Source organism: Meriones unguiculatus, chromosome 16, assembly GCF_030254825.1.
Source record: "Meriones unguiculatus strain TT.TT164.6M chromosome 16, Bangor_MerUng_6.1, whole genome shotgun sequence".
Classification (NCBI taxonomy): Eukaryota; Metazoa; Chordata; class Mammalia; order Rodentia; family Muridae; genus Meriones; species Meriones unguiculatus.
In genome coordinates, this window is record NC_083363.1 from 18,237,786 (window position 1) to 18,260,617 (window position 22,832).

A 22,832-nucleotide genomic window follows, 5' to 3' on the forward strand; every position below is an offset into this window, starting at 1 on the left:
CACTTTTACACTAATTCAACGGGGAAATCCCTGTAGACTAGCTATGGCTTATGAATGGAGGTGAGAGTGAGCCCTGGTAGCCACAGGCCAGCAAGAAAACACAGAGGGCCTGTCCTGGGCCCCTGGCTTGAGTGGCCTTCCGTTCCTGGTTCTCAGAGGTGAATAGCCGTTCCACCCAGCGAGAGCTTTGTAAATGATTTCTGCAGCAAAAATATTGTTGAAAGTATTTATTTACACCATAGTCATAAACCGTCCGTTATCTGAACTCCAGTTAGTGGTTTTATGTTAGAATAGATTGTTTATTTTTTTCCACAACTATTAAGAGCTAATAACCAAACAAATCAGCTGCAGTGACATTATGCACATTCTCTTCTGAAATTTGACTACAAAGGTAACACTTTAAGTCACAAAACAGAGCATACAAAAATATACTTTCTAAAAAACTTCCAAATATTAATAGGCAGATATATACAGCCATACTTAACCCCAGGGAGTGATTTATTTTTTTTCCATAGTAAGGCATCCTGTATACATGCAGACCCTGTAACACTGCCCACACCACACAAGGCATGGAGGACACGACACAACTGCATGCATCCTATGTACATCCCCCTTTAAATAAGTTAACCTTTGACTCACTTCAAGAGACCATAAATGCTTTACATTTTTTTTTCCCAAAGGTTCAGAACTTGGAGAACAGTGCACATCAAAAATACACAAAATCTGAATGGATATACACTGGAAAAATAATCTTTGTTTCTCAACAAAAAAGAAAAGGAGCAACATTGCTTTGTCCCTCCCATCATTGCACTTCTGTTCTCTGAGTTTTTAGTACATATTGCTTAACGGTTGGGACGGCTAGATAAACTCCAATTCACTGCCCTAGGGTCACAGAACGCCCGCAGCTCAGACCCGGCTCTGCTCACTGTGTCGTACCCCCCACCCCAAGTCGGCCCCAAGCCATAAAGTGCAGTGGCAGTTTTGCTCAGTCTTTCTTGCTGTCCTCACTCAAAAGAACCAGCAGCTCCCAACTTATTGTAGAGAAGGTCTCAGAACACGCCTGGCATCCAGGGTCAAAATAAAGGGAAGAAGGCCTAGCAAAACCTAATCAGACATCTCTGGGGCAGGGTCAGACCACAGCCCTCTTGGCCAGAGGCGCTCACCCAGCCCTCTTCTGGCTCCCCATTGCTTGGAGTAGTCAACTCCCCTAAGGAAGTTAAATAGCCTAAGTTTTTGGGAAGGCGTTTTTTTGTGTGAGAAGGTGGGGCAGGGCTGGGCTCCGTCGAGGTCCTCTGTCCACTATCACAAGAGAGATGACGGGGAGGAACAGGGAAGGGTGGTAGTGTTGTGCGGCTCGAGTGGACGGAGGGCCTTTGTGGGGCGTGGAGAAGCCGGCGTGGAGCTCCGTCTCAGGGTGTCCTGGTCCGAGAGGTGCAAGAGGCCAGTGGTCCTCCGAGGGTGCTGTTCCCGCACAGGCTGGCCCCGGCCTGTGAGCCCCCGGGAGGGCCGGAGGCTGAAGGCTGCGCAGACACAGACGAAGACGGGGCGCTGCTCTTCCGCTCCTTCTGTCGAAGGTGGATCTTGGTGTGGCGCTTCCTTTCGTCACTCCTGGCAAACTTGCGGCCGCAATAGTCACAGGCAAAGGGCTTCTCCCCGGTGTGGGTGCGGATGTGAGTGGTGAGGTGGTCGCTTCGGCTGAAGTTGCGCATGCAGATGCGACACTGGAAGGGTTTGTGGCCCGTGTGGATTCGGATGTGCCGGGTCAGCTCGTCCGACCGTGAGAACCTCCTGTCACAGCCCTCTGCCGGGCAGGGGTAGGGCCTTTCGTGCACTGGCGTTTTGCTGGGCCTGTTAGGGTACTTCCGGGGTCGCAGGATGGGCCGCAGGGGCAGGTGGTGCGGGTTATAGGGGGTAGCAGTCACTGCTGCCGAGCCACCGCCGGGCAGTCGGGGTCCCTCACTGCCTCCACTTGCCCCTGGTCCCGTGACCCCAGCACCGGGGCCCCCCAGAGTAAAATTGCGGATGGTAGACAGTGGCGTGAGTGGAGGGGGGACCCGCAGGGAGTCCAGAGGGCAGGGAAACGGCTTCCGATCGGGGCCAGCGGAGCCATGCGGATCTCTCTGGCACGGAGATGGGAAAAATCCAGGATAGTCTGGAATCATAGGAATGAGACCTGGGTCCATGGCTGGCTTCGGGGATGGGTAAGAAGGGGGTGGCTGGTAGGCCAGAGAGGAGGTGGACGTGGTGGGTGGTGACAGGAACGCTGAAGGGTCCTGGTACAGATCTCCAGCACAGCCCGAGTAAGGAGGAGGAGGAGGTGGGGGGGAGTAGAGGTGGTCCAGTTCAGGCTGGGTCTGGGACATGGTACACACGCCCAGGGGTCCTGTGGCCAGTGGGGGAGCAGAGGAGACGCTGGACGAGGCTGTGGTTGACGCTGGAGGGGTGACCCCTTGCAAGATGCCGGCACTCACAATATTGATGATGCCTTCTGGGTAGCAGCTGGCACCAGGGTACTGAGGGTCGATGGAGAATTTGCCCATGTAAGTAAAGGTCTGGTTTCTAGGCGCAGAGATGGGAGCAAAGCTACTAGGATATGGGAGATCCAAGGGCCTCTTCTCTCCAGTCATGTCAATGTTGATCATGCCATCTGGGGAGGAAAAGGGCAGGAAAGAGGTGCAGTAATGAAAATGCAGGCAAGAACCAATTCTCTCTCTCTCTCTCTCTCTCTCTCTCTCTCTCACACACACACACACACACACACACACACACACAGCCACCCCCATTTCAGGATTCCAACACTATAGGGCTAGCTCAAGGTCCAAAAGGTAGGGAAACTGAGGCCTGGAGACAGTAAAAAGTTCTCCAGAGTCTGGGATTCAAAACCAATCTCCGAGAAAGCAGGACGTGCCCCTCCCCCTTCTATCCCCCAGCCATCTGTGACTCTAGTCCCCAATAAAAATATCCAATAATAGCGACAATATCAAACAATTTCCCATCTGCCTCGGACTTCGCTCCCATTCCTTCGCTTTGTGGTCCCACTGCCTGCTGCCGAGGCAATGATGCAGACACCACTAAAGAGCCGACCAATCCCAGGCGGTGCAGAGAAGGTGCCAACCGCGGCAGAGGGGAACCCCAGAACGGGTAAGTGGGTGGGTGATGTTCCCGCTGCTAATTCCTGGTGTCATCTCCCCCTCCCTCTCCCGCTGCGCTTCAGCTGACGACTGCCAATGGGTTCTCGGGCTGCGGAGGAAGGAGTCTAGGTTTCCCTTCCATCCCAACATCCTCAGCCATGCCCGACCCCCTCGCGTCCTCTGCCCCAGCCTCAGACCAGAGGCCGAGCTTCGAGGGAGGCGCGGGGGCTGAGGGAGACGACCTCACAGCGCCTCGCCAAGGAACCCAGGCGCACGCTGGTGCCCGCGCGGGCCTCCCTCTGCAGTCTCGGGGCCGCTTTCCGCTGGGGACTGGCCCTGCTCCCCCGCCTCGCCTCGCTAACCCCATTCACTCCGGGGCGATGCGCAAGTGGGGTGGCGCCTCCCCGCCGCAGCCGAAGCGCCGCGCGCTCCGAGGTGCTCCCGGAGTGGGCTCTGCCCCGAGAGCGCTGCCCGCGCGCTTCCCCGGCGCTCCCCGGCCGCTGAGCTCTCCAGACGCGCGGCGCTCTCCCGGACTCCCCAACTTTCCTGGCACTTTAACCCCACTCCAGACGCGCAGGGGCCCACCGGCGGACCCGCTTCCAGCCGGGAAGCCCCGGAGGGGTGCCGCCTGAACTCTGCGCCCAGCCCAAGCTTGACTTCTCGGTGACCAGGTGCGCCTGCCGGCGCGCACAACGCGGGGCGCCCTGGTCCCTCGTTCCTTCCCGCTCCTCCCGCGCTCACTTCCAGTCTTCGGGGCCGGCGTGCTTGGCGCCGCCGTCCACCCCAAGCGCCCACTCTCCCCTTCAAGCCCCGCACACCCACCGCCCCACCCACCAGCCCCGAAGAGGACACGCGGCTTACCTCCGGCCACTCCGTTCATCTGGTCGAAGGGGCCTCCCAGTTCACCATTGGGGAAGATGGTCACCGACGAGGCGGCGAGGTCTTCCACAGGGTAGAGGCTGTCAGGCAGCTGGTGCATAAAACCACTGAGAGTTACTGGGATTTTGTCTACGGCCTTGGCGGTCATCATTTGCTCCTCGCACAACCTGGAGACCCAACTCCCTCGCTACCTGGAGTGCCAGAGAAGCCGTTTTTGGAGAGGGGTCGGGCTGAGCCTGGCTCGGTATCTCCTTTGGCCCTCCACACTTAGAAAAAGACCACCACCACCACCACTACCACCACACAAGCCAAAAGGAAAAAAAAGAAAAGAAGATTAACAGAAATAAAACTAGCAAGCAAGTTGTTGGCTTCTTTAAGGAAGAAAAATGACTCTCTGCCACTGACTCTCTCCTGCCTGGGATCCGGCTGTTGGGGAGCCAGGAGCTGCTGGTGTGGTGTTATTATAACAGTCAGTGTGTCCCCTCGCCCAGCTATTAATCAATCGCGGCTCTCTCAGACGGAAAGTGTTAGGCTCCCAGTATTTATGGGCAGGTCTTCAAGACCCGTGACGTCGCTGCCCATATATGGACTGAGGAACAGGGCCGGGCCAGCAGCTTTTGCCGTCACATGGCCAATTTGCATACGGGCTTGGCTCCGCGGGCTCCGCCGAGCTCGCCTCCCACCGTTCGCCAGCAGTGGACAGGGGCCCCCGGTGTGGTATGGGGGGGGACCTCCCGGCCCCCGCCTGCAGCCGAGCCTCCGGGCTGCAGAGCTCAGGCCGGGGAGGGTGCGATCGCCGACCCCGGAGAGGCGGCCGCGGGTGAACGCGCGCGGGCCGCCGTGGCAGCTCGGTCTCTTCGGGGCGGGGAGGAATTCCGGTTCCCGGAGACTTTCCAAAAAAGGAGAGGATCCGGTGGCGGCGGCTCCGCCTCCCCGGCCCTTGTTTGGGAGCCATTCCGGAAAATTAAACTTCGGAAAGAAACCGAGCGGAGCCGAGACACTACAGTCAAACCCCTCCTTCACTTTTCTTGGCAGCTCAAAACCGCAAGCAAAAAAAAGTGACTGAAAAAAAAAAAAAGAATAAAGAAGAAGAAGAAAAAAGCTACCGGCATTCACGGAAGCTGACTGCCTTTTTCTGAATTACACGGTGGAAAGTAGTGTCTGGTGATAAGAGTGAATGCGGTCTTGCTTTTTTGGAAAGTCTGTGCTATTTATACAAGAGCGAAAACGGAACAGGTCTGGGCTGTTTGTTTGTTTAAGTATTTTGGGTAACTTGAGGGTAGGGGTTAGAGGAGAGGATGGAGCCGGGGAGCGGCGGGAGCTTCTGGAGGGAGCCGAGGCGCCCCCTTCCTCTCTGCCCGCGCGCTCCCCGCCCCCCTCCAGCTGCCGCGCGGAGCGGGCGCCCTTCCCGGCGTGTCTGGGCGGTCCGCTGCGTGGGGGCACACCAGATGGAGACTTGGACACTCACCCTCGCCGGCGCGCGCGCGCGCACATGCACACACGCGCGCGCGCACACGCACACACACACACACACACGCTCCACTTCCGCTACACACTCTTCCCTCCTCCGCTGCCCTCTTATACCCCCCACTCCCACCCCTTACGCTACACACCACACGCCTCCCTCTTGACAGCGCGAGGGCGTGCGCTCGCCTGAGCCAAGAGGCTCCCCAGGCGCCAGACGGGGCACCCTGGCCAGGCTCTGCCCTCACCTTCATAGGCCCCCCGCGACCCCCATCTCTATGTGTATACTTTCCAGGGCCGCATCCTATCCCCCGCGCCCCAGGTCTACCCCGGGAGCAGTCTCCCTCTCCCTCGTTTAGAGCCTGCTGAGTGACAATAAATAGCACGGTTTCCGAGTCGCCTGGGGGGGGGGGGTCCCCACACGAACACCCCTAGGCAAATAAATAAATAAATAACGCAAACCCTTCCAGTAGAAACCTTCCTGTTAAATTCCCAAAAAATAAAAACTTTTCAGAGGCCTAAACAGTGGCTCGTGCCGGCTCTCCGGACACTCGGCTCCCACCTCCCCTACGCGCCCAGCCTGCCCCAGACGCGCCCGGGCCGGGTTCCCAAGCCAGAGGCTCCCGGGCCCTGTGTTAGCCTGGGATCCGTGACGCAGGCTGGGAACCTGCCCTGCCCTTCTCAGCTCCAAAATGTGACCGAGAAGGGCTCCGGTCCCAGTCCGGGCTCTTCTGTTGCTGGCCCGGGCTGCTCGGAGCCGCCAGGCTGCCCGGCGGGCAGGAGCCAGGGCGCCACGCCGTGGACGGAGCGCGGCGCTGCAGGCGCTCTCCCGCCCTGCACCTGCGCTGCCCGCGGCCGCCGCGCGCCGGCTGCTGCCCAGCTTGGGGTCCGCTGGTCAGGGGACCCCACCCACACACCCCAGCGTCCCCCGGAGTTGTCTTGCCCCCCCCACGCCCGCCGCAGGAGTCGTGGTCCCGGGAATCGTCCTCCGCCCGGACTTCAAACGCCCCAAAGCAAATCTGGGAAAGTTTCTCCATCGCGCTGCGCGCGCTCTCTCCTGCCAGTTGGGGGAATCGAACGCAAACTGGGGCGGGAGAGAAAGCTCACCGAGGGTGGGACCCCTCGTGGGTGTTCCCCCCCCCCTGTCTGAAGAGCCCTGCGGGGCCCCGTTCCGAAGCGAGAGAATACAAGGGGAGAGAGGGCCGCGCTCTTACCACGTGCGCCAGCGCGCTCCGCCTGCGCTCCGGCCGGTCCCGCGGCCCCCGCGCCGACCACGGGCAAGACGACGCCTCGGAGGGGAGCCCGACTCTCATCTCCGGCCTGGGTGGGGGAGAAAGGGGGGTAGAGGGGGGGTCGGGTTATGCAAATAGAGGTTCCGACGGCGGGGCTCGGGTTACGGTCCCCCCCTCCAGGCCGGCCCCCAAGGTGAGGCTACCCACCCGCGTCTAGGCGCGGGCCTGACGACTGCTGGCGCTCCGCTGCCGTCGGGGCACGTGGGCGGGTGGATTGCAGCGGCAGCCGCCCCTCTCCCCTGGTGCTGCCGACACCCCGCGGGCTGCCACCTCGCGCAGCCCCGAGGGGGAGCTCCCGGGCGGCGGACCGAGCCCGGAGAAGGGAGCCCGCCGAGGGCAGGACGCCCGACCTGGGTGGGGCTGGTGGAGCGCGCGGGAAGCTGGCCGGTGGCCGCTACCAACCTTCGCGCGGGAGGCCAGTGGGGGTAAGAGAAAGGGGTTCGCGCCGTCAGGGAGTCCAGAAAGTGGGGGGGGGTGTTCGGGGGAGCCTGTGGAAGCCCAGCCTTCCAGGAACTCTCACCCTCCCTTAAGAGCGTCGCTGGACCTAGCTGGGGGTGGGGGTGGGGGAGGGGCAGGTGCTAGTAGACGCCAGCCTCCCCAGGCCTCGCAGGCCAGGCTCTGAGGGGTGCCTAGGGCCAGTCCCTCTCCCAGTTCTTCCAGAACATCCTGGGGGGGGGGGGGAGGGGCGGGGGGAGCGTCTGTGATAGCTTCCAGTAGTCTTACCTTTACTTTCTTCTTCCCTCCTATCTTCCTCCCTTTCCTTTAAAAAAAAAAAAAAGTGTCTCTCTCTAAGTACAAAAAGTCCAAACCCTTAAATAAAGGCAGCTTAGATGATGGAGCGAAATCCAGAGCACAAATTTCAAACCAGCCACGGGCGTAGACGGATGAGTTCAGAAAAGCTAAAAGCACTTGCCCAAAAGTCCGGCAGCTGGTGATTGGTCCGGCTCAGACCGGCTCCAGGGTCTTCAGAGTCCAAGCTCTCTTGCGCTGGTCGCTGCGTGGGGCTCTCGGGACTGTCAGAAGGTCGGCCGGTTGAGTGCTGAAAGCCTGGCTCAGCCGGTGAGAGACCGCGTCACCTTCATGAATTTCATCTTGCTCTGGCATTTCGGAGGAAAAGTAGAGCCAGACGGGGATGGGGTGGGGTGGGGGCAAAGCAAGAGAGGGGGGGCTGTTACAGGTGGACCCCTGCCGGGAGGGGGAGAATTTCACTGTAGGGACTCTGCAGACCTGTGTGATGGAAGGAATGACCAAGCTGGCACAGAACCAGCATATTAATGCTGCTGTCTTAAGAGAACCCAACCCCACAGTATCCTTCCTGGAGGCAAGGAGGGGTAAGAGGAAGGCAGAGGTGTGATTCTGTGCTGAGGAGAGGAAGAAGCCTGAGGAGAGACGTGGGAGTGGAATACAAAGGTGAAACCAGGGTCCCGACTTTGAAGCATTCGAACTTTTTGCGTTTGGATAAAAATACAACAGGTGGCATTTAAAAAAAAATGAAGTGTTGTCAAATGGACCGTGTAAATGAAATACTCCAAAACATATCACTAGTCGAGATGAGTAACTTGCTGCCGGGTTCACATTTGCTGTGAAAAGGGAAGCAAGGAGGCTTCTTGGGGGCAGGCTTGCTCCTGGGGCAGGGGTGAGGTGGCCCATGGGCAGTTGGGAGCTGGCTGGAAGGTCCTGAGAATTACCCTGTGAGGGTGGCACTGGACTTCCTTCCAGTCCTACAGCTCTCGTCCACAGTACTCAGGAGACGCATCAAATCATTTACCACCTGCATTTTGATGTGCAAAGAAACATGTTTGACTACCTTCACGGACTCTGTGATGTCATTTCCGTCCCACCTGTGACTGCTGGTGGAGGGGGGAGATACAGGTAAGTTAGAATCCCCCTTAATGTAGACACAAGCAAGGACTAGGTCTCCAAGTCAGGTGGCCTCCAAGTCAGAGCATGTGGCCTTTGAGAGCCAGATGAATGCTAACTGCCAAATCATCTTAAAGGATCCCTGGGTGCTAGGGAAACTGGTAAATAGTTCCCTACATCCAGTATCTCAAGACAAATCTGAAAACCTGTGGGTTATAAGCCTAGCTCAGGTCATGCCTAACACAGCTGTAAAGACATGCCATGGGCTTAGGTAATACGGTCCAGGAGAAGACCTTTATGGTCATGTTTTGTAGATGGATGTATCAGTGCTGGCTCAAGAGGCTTTAAAAACACTTCTCAAAGATCCATCCTGTTTCCAGCACTGTCCTAAACTCTGGGGATACAATGGTGCCTACAGCCAGGTCCCGTCCCCAACCCCATCGAGTTTGCCTGGTATAGCATGGGAACTCATCACCACAGTGACTGTGTTTGCTCTCCACAAAACAGAGACAAAAGATCCAGTGGGGTTTCATGGCTGCGGACCTCATAAATCACAGATCTGAAGGACATACAAGGATTAGGGGAGGGGGTAAGACCTGTGGAAAGAGTGTTTGGGGAAGAAGGCTGGTGGAGGAAGGCCTTGAGATGGGAGAAAGCAAGGTTTGTGTAGAGAAAGTCCAGTGTGGGCAGGCATTTCTAGGTCAGCCAACACTCGAGCATTGGGACTGGGGTAGCCAATATAGAGTACTCTAGAAGGCTCTAATCCTTCACAGTGCTCCTCTTTCTCTTCTGTTTTTTTGTGGGGTTTTTTTTTTTGTTTTGTTTGTTTGTTTGTTTGTTTGTTTTCCTGGAAAATGGCAGTGGCATTACAGTTTTTTACATTTGAGGGTTTTTTTTGGTTTGGTTTGGTTTGGTTTGGTTTGGTTTGGTTTTCTGCCACTCAGTTTCTGCAGATGAATAAGACCTTGCCAACAAGATTTTATCCAGGAGAATATACAGAAACACTTACTGACATCAGCACTGTGTCCCTGTGACAGTTGTAATGAAATACATTCCTCGGTTGTCAATAAGGAAATGATAGACAGTGTGAGTTTTGTCCCATATAAAATGAAAGCGTGCGTAAAGTGAAGCAGTGAGACATCATGTCAAATCTACAGATCACTTTACTATCCTTACTACCTTTACTAAAAGGTAAATGGATGTACCCATTTGCACTATTGTTGAAGACTGGTACACTTCAACCCAGGGCCCAACTTAGCAAATGACAGCGGGTCATTCTGGTCATAAGAATTCAAAACCAAACCCTCCTTCCAAATCATCTTTCTCTGTGCTTTTGTATTACACTTATATATTTAGTGTATTGAATATATACTTGCACATGAAAAATAAAGGTCATTACAGCTACAGAACCCATCCCTGCTTAATTTTACTAGCCTGTTTATATCGCCAGGTTATGGGCAGTAATTTTTTTTTCTTTTCCAACTAACTTCTGACTCATGAAATTTTGGGTTTTATGTTTACGAAAGGATCAGGCAAGGCAGAGCATCTATGTCAAAGCAATTGTTTCATAGCATTTAAACACAAACAGTTTTTGTATTCCAACTGAATAATCTCACCATTTATTATGGTTAGGATGATGGGTTCTGGTTTTCCGTTCAAATCCTAAATGTCACCACTCCCCGGCTGTGTATGCTTCAACACATCCTTAGCTGCTCCGTCCTGGTTTCTTCATCTGGAAAGTGAATGGAATGAACTCAATGGAAATGACCATTGAGTTATTGTGATGATACAGTGATACGAAGCCGATAGCACATTACTGGTGCATATTAAAATATCCAATAATTATTACTCATTAAATTATTTCCGTGACTGAATGCTATGCACCAGACACTACTTTATCTTTCTAGGTTCAGCACCATGTTCCTCATAATCAGCTTGGAAGAAACATGGCTATTCTTTCCTGCTTCACAGGCGAGGGGACGAAGGTGCAGAAAGGTGTGTGACCTGCCCAGGTCATCCCAGCAAGATGCAGAAGCAGAATATGGACTCTGCTCTGTTGATCCCAGAGCTGTGTTCTGAGCTCGTGTGAAACCCAACTCACATCAGATAAAAGCAGAAGGGTGGCTTTTCTTCAGATATTGAGGAAGGAAGGATTCATGGTACTTCTTCCAAATTCTGAGTTTCTGCTTCCAAGAATAATGAATTCACCATTACTGAGAAGGTTGTGAGGAAGAAAGAGAACCCCAGAGGTAGAAGTTTTTGTAAGATACTTTAAAACACATTGTAGCTTTGGGAAAAAAACAAACAAACAAACAAACAAAAAAACACATCATCTAAGCTCAGGAAGCCCAGTTATATACATTTAAGGTGGCCTAATTACATACACTTTCCCCCCCAGAGGGATAAAAATACATAACAACTGCACTGTGCTTCAAGGAAAAGGTTGGGACTCTCAAAGTGACTTAAAATTTAGGAGATGAGTTGTACAGTCTTACAGCCTCAGCACTCAGGAAGCTGAGGCAGGAAGCTGCCGAATTTGGTGCCAGCCTGGGATGTATAGTGAATTCCAGTCCACTCTACAGAGCACGTCCTGCCTCGGTGTGCCCTGTGAATGAGGCTTGTGTTCTAGGATCGTTCCCCGCGTTTTCTACACTACCGCTTTCTCAAACTGTGGAAGTCACCTGAGCTCAGAAGTATGATGGCTCTCTGTGTTCCAGCCAGCAGGCTTCTGCGTGGGAACATGGTGTCTTCCTGGCAGTGAGAGAGACCTCACAGATAACTCCTAATTAGTTCTGCTGGTCTTCCTGCCTGCTATGTCCGCTTCCCTTAGAGATGTCATACTTCAGAGCGAGGCAAGGACCCCCAGGAGCCTCCTCTAAAGAAAATTCAGATAGCTCCCCTTGCATGAAGTAAAAGCCGCTCATCTCCTGGCAGCCAGGGTAGAGGCCACTGTGAATGCCGTGGCCACCAGCACAGGACCACTAAGGCGAGGTCTGCCTGGAAGCACTAGCTAGGCCCTTTCTTTCTTCCCGAGTCTTCTCTGCTACAAGCAAGGAGCCTGAAGAATGCAAAGAACACAGGACAAGGAACTGAGAGACCTCTTTCCAGTCCCTTTTCCGTCACTTGGTAATGGCATTATTTGGAGTTGATGGATGATTCAAGGAGAAAGCAGTTGAGCTTTCTGCCTTCCCATCGCACTAGCCTTCCACGGTGGGAAGGCTTTTCATCCCCGTATCTCCTGATACTTCTTAGTCAGATGCTGCAAAGACAAGGAGACATGACATTCCCTCATGCCTATAGGAACACTAAATAACAGCCTATGTGGCCACGGGCTTTAGAAAGACAGTCTGAGCTTTCACTATTTTGAACGAGAACCCTGCGGGGGATGTAGGAAGAAGATGCAGAGGGAATGCACAAACCTGGCACTCGGTGCCAAACTGGGTAAAGGGAAAAGCGGAAGGTTAGAAAAAACACTTATTTACTGTGTGTCCATAACAGGGATGCTCACAATATAATTGATGATGATGATGGTGATGATAGTTTGTATTATTGAGTACCAAAGAGCAAGCACTAAGCATTCTACTGTTGATGGTGCCTGATTCCTTTTGTTTCGCCCATCATTTCAGGAAGCAAATATTATTCTCTTCACTTGAAAGGGGCAGAAACCAAGTCACTGAAGTCCAACCCCCTGTTCTAACGCAATGGACATTGTCAAGTTGTGAACCCAAGCGGTCTAACCCTGTGGTTCCCGATACTCACCCCACCTAGCCTGTGTGACGAGATAGGCCAACTCCCTCTGTTTTTCTCATCTTCAAGATGGGGACAGGAGTGACTGACTCTACCCTTGGCTAGAGCACTGTGAGAGATCTCCAGTTGCTGTCAACCAGAGTAGTTGCTAGTCTGCAGGGGTTCAATGTGGCTCAGGGTAGGAGAGGAAGCCCAGCTGATTCTAGGACCTAGGCAGAGCCTTTGTTTGAATTGGACCTGTTTGCTTGCTGACAAATCCCAAGCCTCCTTCCAAGTGATGTCTTTCCCACCTCCTTATATTAGGGGCTGCTGGTGCAGATCTGAGTGCTCCTTTCCATACTGCAGAACAAGGATTCCCCAGAGAATGGTGCCTTTGGGGCTAGTCCCTGCCTCTCTTGCTTCTCTTGATGCTAAAAAAAAAAAACAAAAAAAAACAGGCTAGACACAGAGTCACACTCCCGGCAATTGACAAAAACGTGTGTTTCTGCTCTGAGGCTGCTGTGGCTGATAGGCCAGTGTGGTTTCATTAGGGTCATCCCTGACTCACAGGACAATTTCAGTCAATGGTCTTGTAAGCACACAGGCAGTGTTTACCCCAGGGGCCTGGTGACGTCCAGCCCGGAGTTTGCTTTTTATAAACAGGATTTTTCAGGCAACAGTCCATGGGAGCTTTGAAAGGAGAGAGAGAGAGAGGGTAGTGAGAGCACTTTAGATTCTTCTCTCTGATTGCCTCTCATGAAAGAACACTGAAGAAATGCCCCCAGTGGTTGATGGCCTTACATCTGTAAAACACTAGGGATGAGTAAGACCTTTACAGAGCACTGTGTCCTATTACACAGGCATTTCATCACCATGTGTTTGAAAATAATGACAAATTCACCTGTCCAGAGGGAGCTCTCTTTCTCTCTCTCTGTGCGCGAGTGTGTGTGTGTGTGTGTGTGTGAGAGAGAGAGAGAGAGAGAGAGAGAGAGAGAGAGAGAGAGCTCATGTAAATGTGTGCATGCGTGTGCGGGTGAGCGTGGATGTGCCTGCATGCTCAGGAGAAAGCTACCTAGTAATATTTAAGCCTCAGCCCACTTGACTCATCTCTCCAAGGTCCGCTCTAAGGGGCTGTGGATAAGCAGGCAGGCAGCCAGAGCCAGTGAGTGTGGAAACACAGGCTTGTAACACCTCCGAACACACAGGCAAACTGACTGTGTCCCTTAATCTCGTCAGTGGGATAGTTATCAAGCGCCCTCTGCGTGCAGATAACACGATACGTGCTTGGAAAGTGTCGGTGAACAAAACTCTCTGGAAGATCTTGTGGGTTTATTCTAGGAACCAAAAAAGGGAAGACTCAGTTTGTAGCGTCTTCTCCCCCCCCCCCAGCTTCAGCCAGAATCCCATTTGCACCACCCACACTTGGGTAGGTATCTCTCCTAAGGCCATCAGAGGAAGAATAGCAGACGTGCTTTGATAACTCATTCCAGTGTCTACTCTCACAAGGCATTCCTCAGAGATAGACAACACCCCCCACCCTTTTCATTATGAATTTTATTTTGTTTTCTCCTTGGGAGACTTGAAAGGGTTTAGTCACAATGTTGGAAGAACCAGTCATCGACTGGACTATCGCCCTTGGCCTTTTCTGTTCCCCTGTGGACAAAAATCTCAGTTCTCAGAGCCAGTCTTGGAATTTGGAGCTCTTGGTCCATTTTTCTATCTGAAGCAACGCGTTGATGAACTTCTGCATTGCCCAGGCTTTCCCCACAGTTGGAAAGCCTAAGAGTACGTTTTAGATGCTACTCGACCCTTGCCAAGGCCCCCTTCTCCTGCCTTAATGCTTTTCAGACAACCTCTTTACCTTGACAAGCCATGCCTACCCTCCCTACCCCCAGCCACCCAGGGAAGCCTAGTGAACCCAAAAGAACACGGGTGACTTACCCAGAGCCACACAGCTATAGAGGGAGCAGCAGCATTCTCCACCACAGCCCTGGAGGCCGAACTTGACTTTCAGTCTGTGAAATGGGAGGCCGAAGACCGGTTGGGAAGGTCCAGGCATATGAATGCTTGTGCAATGCCTGAGACACTGAGATGGCAGATGGCCAGTTATCATTTAGGTCATGTGTTTGCTTCTCCACAGCGGTGACTGACCGACCCCGTTCATACCCCGGCATCTTGGTATCTACAATGGCAAGAACTAGTACTACAAAGGTAATGGGTGAGCAGCCACCAGCCAGTCAGATCTTGGCCTCATAGGGATTTAGAGGCGATTCTGGGTCCCACGACTCCTCAGTTCTATCCACGGGAGTCGTCACTTGTCCCACTTCTGAGGCTGGCACTGACTCAGTGATTGCCACCTTCTTGGTTATCAGCCTGTGGTGCAATTACATACGAGAGATTGTCATCTGTGTGGGGTGGCTTAAGTGTGGCTGCGTCTCAACTGGGGTGACCAGCCTGACCAGAGGGAGGGGACAAGCCGAGCAGCTTTCTAACAGAGAACCTTAATGGTTTTGCTTTTTCCACACCCAGTTAACCTGTGCGTGGTGTTCTCAGAGAAGGTCACAGTATCGTTAGCATCTCTGGCTACGACTTGGCCCCTACTCTAACTTGTTTCCCTGCTGTGTAATCTACCAGCTCCTCCATGCTGCTCTAGAGGACTCACCTTCCTGAGAGCCACCATCCTGCCTCTTCCTGTCACAGAACCTGTGCAGTGGCTGCCCCTTCTGGCTAGACCACAGGTTTTCAACGTGTGGGTCGATGGATCTTCTCGCAGGGGTCACCCAAGACCATCGGCAAACACAGTTAGGATTCATAACAGTAGCAAAGCTACAGTTATGAGGCAGCAACAAAGATAATTTTAGGGTGGGGGGGAGTCACCGTAAGTATTAAAGCGGGGGGGCAGCCTTGGGAAGGTTGACAAGCACTGGTCTAGATTTTACCTACTGATCGCCCTGTGCCCAGGTCTCGTTCACCTGTGTAAGCCTTTTCTTCTCAGCCCTCTCTACTCATCACCGTCACCGTGCCCACTATCAGGCCCCATTTTCTCACTCGGGGTTCACACGTAGTGAACCTCAGCCCCATGAGGGTAAAGACCTCCCTCATCTTGACCACCACTGAGTCCCCACTGTTCGTGGCCGTGCTGGAAGAGAGCAGAATGAGTCAGAGTTTGTTAAACGAATGGATGCAAGAGCGATGTAGACCCCAGGTAGGCTTGGGGTCTACAGCTTCACCTTGGTCACTTTGGCTCTCTGAGTCCCAGCATCCTCTGACTGTTACAGGGTCTATGTAGCATCTCAGGCCCTGACCACACTGGCAGTCTCCTATTGTCTGGCACTGACTCTGTGTATGTGCATGTGTGTGTGGGGGGGTATACAAGGGCTGCTGTCTCAACCATCACCATCCTTGATGGTGTAAAAAGGAGGAAGAGGCCTTTCTCCCACAAAGGAACCAGGCTGTGCTTTCTCCTAGGAGGAGGTTGGATGATCCCGGGAGGAAAATTTTTTTTCCTTGAAATCCTTTGGATTAACTCCTGTTACTTGGCTTGTTCATTTGCCAAGGCATTTGCACACAAAGAAGGCAAGCCCACGTCCAGATATAAATAGGGGCAATGCTAATGAGGAAGAGAGAGCCAAGGGCACCCACCTGGACCTCTTCTCACTGTGATAAAGAAAGGTTGATCACCCTCTTTCAACCACTAGGCCAGTCCCCGGGAGTTCAGTAACACAAAACACCTTCCGAATGGTGTTCTGCTTAAGGTTAACACAGAAAATAACAGGAAGGAAAGGGTTAATAAGAGGCACAGGAGTTGTTTTGTTCCCGACTAATTAGGGTTCAGAACCATAAAGCAACGTGCATTATTTCCTCGATGGCACTTAGGGCAGCATGTTGTTTTTGAATGAATACTGCTAAATTTCGGTAAGTAAACACCATTATTATCAACACTTGGCTTTGAATATGCTAATAGCACTCCCGTAGGTTCACTTTAATTTCAATGGTGTATTTTAATTTGGACTATAGAAAGGAAACTATAATTTATATAATTTTTAGAAAAATCAAGAATAGATTGGCTTAATTGCGGCCTGGTTATTTAAAAATGCACGCACACACAGATCAGTACATGATGCAAAGGGAGAGTGGGCTTGCAAAGAAGCAAGTCAAAAATTTGATCACCACAGTTCAAAAATATCTAAAATGTCAGGAGTCTCTTACGGTTGACAGTAACACTACTGTCATCTGTTAGGCCCAGGGGGAGGGGCGATCTTGGCAACATCCAATTGAGACCTGTAGGGTGTAGAGGCTGGTGTAAGAATTTACACAGAATAAAAGATGAATGAGAACCCTGGACTCTTGCAGGCAGTGTACAAATAAAGCGCACAAGGCAGGGTAGGTACCATCAGATATGTTCGGAACACTGCTACAGGCTTGAGGAGGGGTGGGGACAGGCATGAGTGTGGAAAAAAAATCACATGATTATTTATTGTTCCTTCCCTTCATAATTGGTGCACCTGTCTATACTAAATATACTGGGATCGCCTGTGAGGGATACTCCCCTAAGCATCAACCAATGCATTAACCGAATGATGGATCTTTACTAACAGGGAACGCATCCTAAGCAGCCATTTGGTAGCATCAGTGGACTCTGAGAATTTACCTGGAGACCGACAGAGTCCAGCCCCTGTAGATGCAGATTCATAAATGCAAGTTCTTCGTGTATCTATCATCTTCAGTTTTTTTTTTTTTTTTTTTTTTCTGAGCAAAGACTGTTGATTCGGCCACAAGACTAAAAAACAGTATTTGCATACACCACACAAAAGTAAAGGGTACCATATTTAGCAGCAGCTAAGTGTTCTTAACCCTGAAGAAAACTCTGAGAATAGCTTCATAGACACTGTATCAAAATGTGCTATGTGGCTCCAGGAGGAGGAGGAGGAGGAGGAGGGGGAGGGGGAGGAGGGGGAGGAGGAGGAGGAGGAGGAGGAGGGGGAGGAGGAGTTGTGTCCCCAATCGCATTTGTCTGGTTTATCTAGTCAATGGATAAGAAATAAGAGTTCAGCTTTGAAGAGTTCAAGGCTATAGAGAGGTTGGAGGGATGGCTCAGCAGTTAAGGGCACAGGATGATCTTCCAGAGGATCTGGGTTCAACTCCCAGCACCCGTATTGCCGCCTCCCATGGTCTGTTGTAACTCCTGCTCCAGGAAAACTGATTTCTTCTTCTGGCCTCTGCATGCACTTGGTGTACAGACGTCCATTCAGACAAAACACCTATACACATAAACATATAAACAAGTAAATGTTCTAAAGAAAAGTTTACACAACTGGACGTAGAGAGAACCCTCCACACCCCATGATTTGGCAGGTCCCCAAAGATGGGCTTTCCTTGGCCAATGGAGAAACCTGGTCACTGGTTCCTCCACAGCTGTGGCCTGTTCCCACCGTCCTCTCGGGGTAGCTGCTTCCTTTAGTTGCTGCCTCAGTTTACCCCTCCACAGGGCCTCTGCTTGGAGTGCGACCCCACAGTATACCTGGACTTCAGTGGCTGAATTTGGGGATCTGGGGAAAACCCTCTTCACAACAGGGTAGCCTTTTGTTTTAGGATTAGAGACCAGGAAATTGGAATAACTGGGTCTAACATCATATCCGACTCCACCTTCTGTGCGGACCATGGCTCAACCGAGAAATGCAACAAAGCCACAGCGACTTGATAGGAAGAAAACGTGTCCATGCTCCCGGCTCAGTCTCCGTTTGGAATAATTTCAAAATAAGAAATAGATTGTTTAGCCCTCAAAGAATTAAAAAAAAAAAAAGAAAGAAAAAAGATTTTTTTTTAAAAAAAAGAATGGATATTGTATTGGTTCTGCCTCAGTGATTTTAATTAACTTCATCTCCGGCCATGGCCACCAGCTTTCATGCTATTGGTCACAAATGCAGTGGACATAGATACAACTGCATGTTAACTGGCATAATTACGCAGTTAATATTTTAAGGCTTGCTGCTTGTATTTCTCTACTTCTGTCTTCTTGTGCTTCAAGCTCGTTATGAAGTTGTTTTTTTTTTTTTTTTAAGAACTTTCTCTTCATCTCCCACAGAGTTATTTTTTCACTTTTGGGTTTGCTAGTTATTAGTCAGAGATGATAATAATAATTTTTCTTAAAGTGCAGGCTGCAGCTGAGAATTTCCAAACTGCAGTGAGTCACGTCTGGCGTAGTCATTTATCCCCAGACCTCAGAGTCAGAAGGCTGTGCCAGGAAGGGGTTCACGGTTCCCCACTTTTGAACAGAGCATCTGTGTCATGACCCTCTCACCACGTGGGATGGCTGTCCTGTGCCAATCAGCGGGAGCTGTTGTGGTCCCCACAAATCGGTCTCAAAGATTGTCTCCAGTTATCACGTTCCTCAGACCAGTAGCTTCCACCTTGCTACCAGTATCACTGGACATGTGATGTCCCAAACTTACGGTCTATTGCTACATAGTGATGGATGTTAGTGAATTCACAGTCCAGTCTGTGACTTTAGAAGGCTCCAGCCCTGCCAGCATTCTACCTGGGTCAAACATTAGTCTCTCCAGCTTGGGTCATTACTGTATTTTGTATTCCTGTTTACTTCGTAGTCCTCTTCATCTTACTAAATAAAGGGTCTGAGGAAATAGCTCATTGGGGAAAGTGTTCACTTCAAGAGCCTAAGGATCTGAGTGCAAATCTCCCGCACCCATATAAAGAGCAGAATGAGCACCTGTAGTCCACCCCTGGTATGGCAGGAGCGGCAGATGTCTGGGGGGTACTTAGCTGGTCATTCTAGCCCCCTGGTGACCTTCGGGTTCTGTGAAAGACTCTGTCTCAAAGAATAAGGTGGAGAGAGACTGAGGGAAACCTCCAGCACGGACCTCTGACACCCCACCACCACATATGTGAGAGAATAAATATAAGCATTTCAAGAGAAAACTATATTGTTAATGAAAAAATTGAAACCTATGTCATTTGCATAACCAAAATGAAACTGTACAAATAGACAGTATTTTGGAGTTTTCAGCCAATGAAGGGAAGTGTCTGCTGAGGGAGTCTGTGTGGAGACCAGCTCATTGCTTACCTGCGGCTGAAGCAGGCTCTTCACAGCCAGCTTATAAATAAACATGATGGAGGAACCCAAAAGATGACTCCAAAGTTATTAAGCAGTGGTCTAAAGCTCTGCCTTAAAGTGAAACAACCTGACTGAGCCTCAAGGCTTGGGGGCCAATGTGTCAGCAAAGCCACCAGCTGCTGAGGTAGACCAATTTATGAGTGACCTAATAGTAGGAAGAGCAATAATAATAATAATAACTTGCTTACAAACCTTGAGAAGATATGCTAGTGAAAACTGTTTTCCAGATATAATCAAGTAAAAATCTGGATTAGAGACAGACTATTATTGAATGGGAACAGGGTGCTACAGAAAACGGCAGGATGAAAGAGAGAAGGAGGTGGAAGAGAAGGAAACAATGAGCCAAACAGGGAATTATGAGATGTGATGGGCAGCTTGAGACACTTCAACTAACCTTTTATGTGGTCTAGAGGAAAATCATGGACAGGATGATGCAGAAGCATTATAGAGAAAGACAATACTTGTGCTTTTATCAAGATACCTTGATGTCAAAAAAACATGTAGCCAAACCCAGCTGACACCCAGATCTTGGTGTCCTATACTAACCTCGTATGCAAGCAACCAGGGATCCTTCCAAAAACGGAGGAGGCAACATGCCAATGAGTCTGGAGTATCTTGTTGGGTCAGAAAACAAGAACATAGATTTTTAAAACCACAGCGATGAAAGTATGTCAAAAGGGTACAGGAATCAGCTGACACTTCTAAGACCAAAGCTGAAACACTTGAGCAACAACAAAATAGCATTGGGTCATAAGCCAAAGCATAAAGCCATCTGTGGGTCTGTATTGATATCCATTGTACTGATGTACAGTTGCCTTAAGCTATTGACTACACAAACAAGTACAAAAAATGGACATGTACCCTGTGTGGAAGGGTCCCACGTCATTGATAGAGCCATGGAGAAAGGGGGACGCAGAGCTGCACACAGTGACTTTCTTTCAAAGAGATGAAGAGTCGTTTTCTAGTAGCCTGGGCTGTGGAGACCATGTCTCAGAAAAGAAGATCAGCTAGGGTTAGGAGATTCAGTGGAATAAAATTGTGGAATGACAAGAATAATGGGGCATCTCAAAGACAAAGTGAAACCAATAAAGATAACATAAGCAAACTTTTTTCGATTTGTTTTGTTTTTGATCTTGAGATGGGCATAAATCTTCATGGCCCATTAAAGGTGGAGGGAAATTACTTAGACTCCATTAAAATGTAAAACTTAATGTAAGTCAAAAGATGCGTTAAGAGAATGAAAAGCCAGGCCATGGAGGAGGAGTTTGATATTTTTAAAAAAAATGCTTGTGTCTAAAATTACCAGATGGGCATGGTGGCACACAACTGCCACCTCAGCGCTTAAAAGAGGCAGAGGCAGGAGGATAGTGAATTTGAGGCCACCCTGGACTGGAAAGTGGTACAGGGGTGGGAGGGGGAGATGACTCTCCTTTGGATCAATGTTTAACAGATAAACAGTTGGGTTCCCCCCCCAACCGAGTCATTGTGTATGTATGTGTGATGTGTGTATTTGTTAGTATGGAGATATATATATATATATATATCCGAAAGCCTAAGGTTGATGCTGGGTGTCACTCCTTGATTGAGCCCCATTTTCCTTTTTTTTAAACAGGTCCTATAGGTAAACCTGAGGCTCATCAACTCATCTAGACTGGCTGACCGATGAGCTGATCTACCTGTATGTATCCCCCACCCACAAGACCTAGAGTTACAGACATGATGCGCAAGTCTGTGGAGCTTTTCATGTGGGTTCTGGGTCCTAATGTTTGTTTTGCAGGCACCAAACAGACTGAGCTCCTTCCCATCCCAATAAATTGACTTTAAATTGGCAAAAGACTTGCAAAGATACTTCACAAAATAATGATGTTTATGGCCAATACACATAAAAATATCTCAGTATCATTAGTCATCAGAGAAATAGCAATTAAAACCATGGTGAAATGCCGCTACATAGTCTCCAGAATAGCCACAAGATTAGGAACTGTAGATACCAAGTATCAGTGAAAATCTGCGGCAGCTGGAGCCTGTTTACTACAGGTTTGAGGTTGAATTTTTCCAACCACTTCAGAAGACTATTTGGCCATTTCTTCCAAAGCTGACCTTTTGCCTACCATAAGACCAGGCAGTTAATTCTTGGTGAACTAACAGATGGTGCCACATTTTTCAAAAAAGAAAAAAAAAACAAAACAAAACTCCATTCAGCCCAAATCCATCTAAATAAATTACAATACATGCAATAATGGACACCACAGTAAAACTAAAAATGTTGTGAAGTCCAAAGAGAAAAGATATATATAAGTGTACCAGAAATCAGTTCCATAAATCTCAAGAACAACCTAAAATCATCTGTGGTATTTGTGGTGTACCATGACTTTGCCACTTGGTAAATTGCTCTCCCAGCTCAGATTCCTAATGTTTAGAACACAGTTTCCTCCAGAGATTGAAACATCCATTCCATCCTGCAGGAAAGCTCCTTAAGCAGGAAGGTAAACAAATTAGCTTCAGGAAATCTCTGAATGTGACCAGATTCACTATACACCTCCCTGCCAGGGTAAAAAATAAAAGCCGAGAGCTCTCTGAGAGACTAACATTAACAGAACTATAAAGTCTCAGAGACTCAGAGAAGCTGAGCTTAATTTAAAAGAGAAAGAAAAGAAGGAAAGAAAAGGAAGGAAGGAAGGAAGGAAGGAAGGAAGGAAGGAAGGAAGGAAGGAAGGAAGGAAGGAAGGAAGGAAGGAAAGAAAGGAAGAAAGACATCTAGGGAAGAAAAGCTGCAAAGAAGACGCTGTGGCCAGCTGCCTGGAAGAAGCAGAAACCAGCCTAGCAGTGCGGAAGAGTTTTAGATCAACTGGGGTACCTGAAAAGGACAGTCTATTTTGATGATGCAGTTGTCTTTCGGTCATTTCTGCACCTGTATATAACCACGCCCCTATTCTTTCACCAAACTGGATTTTGGTGATGTCTATACTTTGATCTGTTATGGGTTCCCTGTCCGGGGTGGATAGACTTGTATGTTGCATCTCCCTAGGGAGAGTCTTCTCACAGAACACATCAGCACTGGAACAGGAGCCCCACAGAACCCAAGCTGAGTTGAGAAGGTGAGAGTGCACAGTCCTGGCCACGGGGAGCAAGACTGCCAGAAGCAGTTCTTTCTAAACCAAATCTCCTAGCCTAACCTAACAGCACTTCCTCCAAAACCATTAAAAACTCAACACCCATGCTTCGTAGCTACTCCAAAAGAGGTAACTTCCTTTTATATAAGCAACCATGTATTGCCACACAACTGTATGTAACTAAACTTCCTGTAGGAGAATAGGAAATGGCACCAGACACACGTCTACAGTCTGA

At 50.3% G+C, this 22,832-nt stretch overlaps 1 protein-coding gene and 2 long non-coding RNA genes across 4 annotated transcripts; 1 reads left to right on the forward strand and 2 right to left on the reverse strand.

Annotated features, from left to right (window-relative positions):
• Positions 1-212: 212 nt before the first annotated feature.
• On the reverse strand, positions 213-6,794 carry Egr2 (early growth response 2). Of its 2 annotated transcripts, none has more exons than XM_021635250.2 (3): positions 6,689-6,794; positions 3,993-4,101; positions 213-2,647 (listed from the first exon to the last, which is right to left on the reverse strand). In XM_021635250.2, exons 1-3 carry the CDS (start codon positions 6,785-6,787, stop codon positions 1,410-1,412), a joined length of 1,446 nt encoding a protein of 481 aa, XP_021490925.1. In that variant the 5' UTR covers positions 6,788-6,794; the 3' UTR covers positions 213-1,409. The 2 variants fall into 2 exon arrangements, with proteins under 2 accessions (XP_021490925.1, XP_060225401.1); XM_060369418.1 differs by lacking the exon at positions 6,689-6,794 and adding an exon at positions 4,202-4,510.
• Positions 6,795-6,923: 129 nt separating this feature from the next.
• Positions 6,924-21,352, forward strand: LOC132648360 (uncharacterized). The gene is made up of 3 exons (XR_009586748.1): positions 6,924-7,191; positions 14,493-14,563; positions 21,097-21,352. It is a non-coding gene; the product is annotated as an uncharacterized LOC132648360 (long non-coding RNA).
• LOC132648222 (uncharacterized) lies at positions 7,523-14,379 on the reverse strand. The gene is made up of 4 exons (XR_009586593.1): positions 14,294-14,379; positions 10,728-10,809; positions 10,243-10,358; positions 7,523-7,863 (listed from the first exon to the last, which is right to left on the reverse strand). It is a non-coding gene; the product is annotated as an uncharacterized LOC132648222 (long non-coding RNA).
• Positions 21,353-22,832: the final 1,480 nt, after the last annotated feature.

What these genes read in the sequence shown, in the direction of transcription:
- Egr2 (XM_021635250.2), bottom strand. Translation starts at nt 6,787, where the DNA reads ATGAGAGTCGGGCTCCCCTCCGAGGCGTCGTCTTGCCCGTGGTCGGCG. An exon ending in GGAGCGCGCTGGCGCACGTG is followed by an intron (nt 4,102 to 6,688) that starts GTAAGAGCGCGG and finishes TTTATGCACCAG; the next exon opens with CTGCCTGACAGCCTCTACCC. An exon ending in GATGAACGGAGTGGCCGGAG is followed by an intron (nt 2,648 to 3,992) that starts GTAAGCCGCGTG and finishes TTTCCTCCCCAG; the next exon opens with ATGGCATGATCAACATTGAC.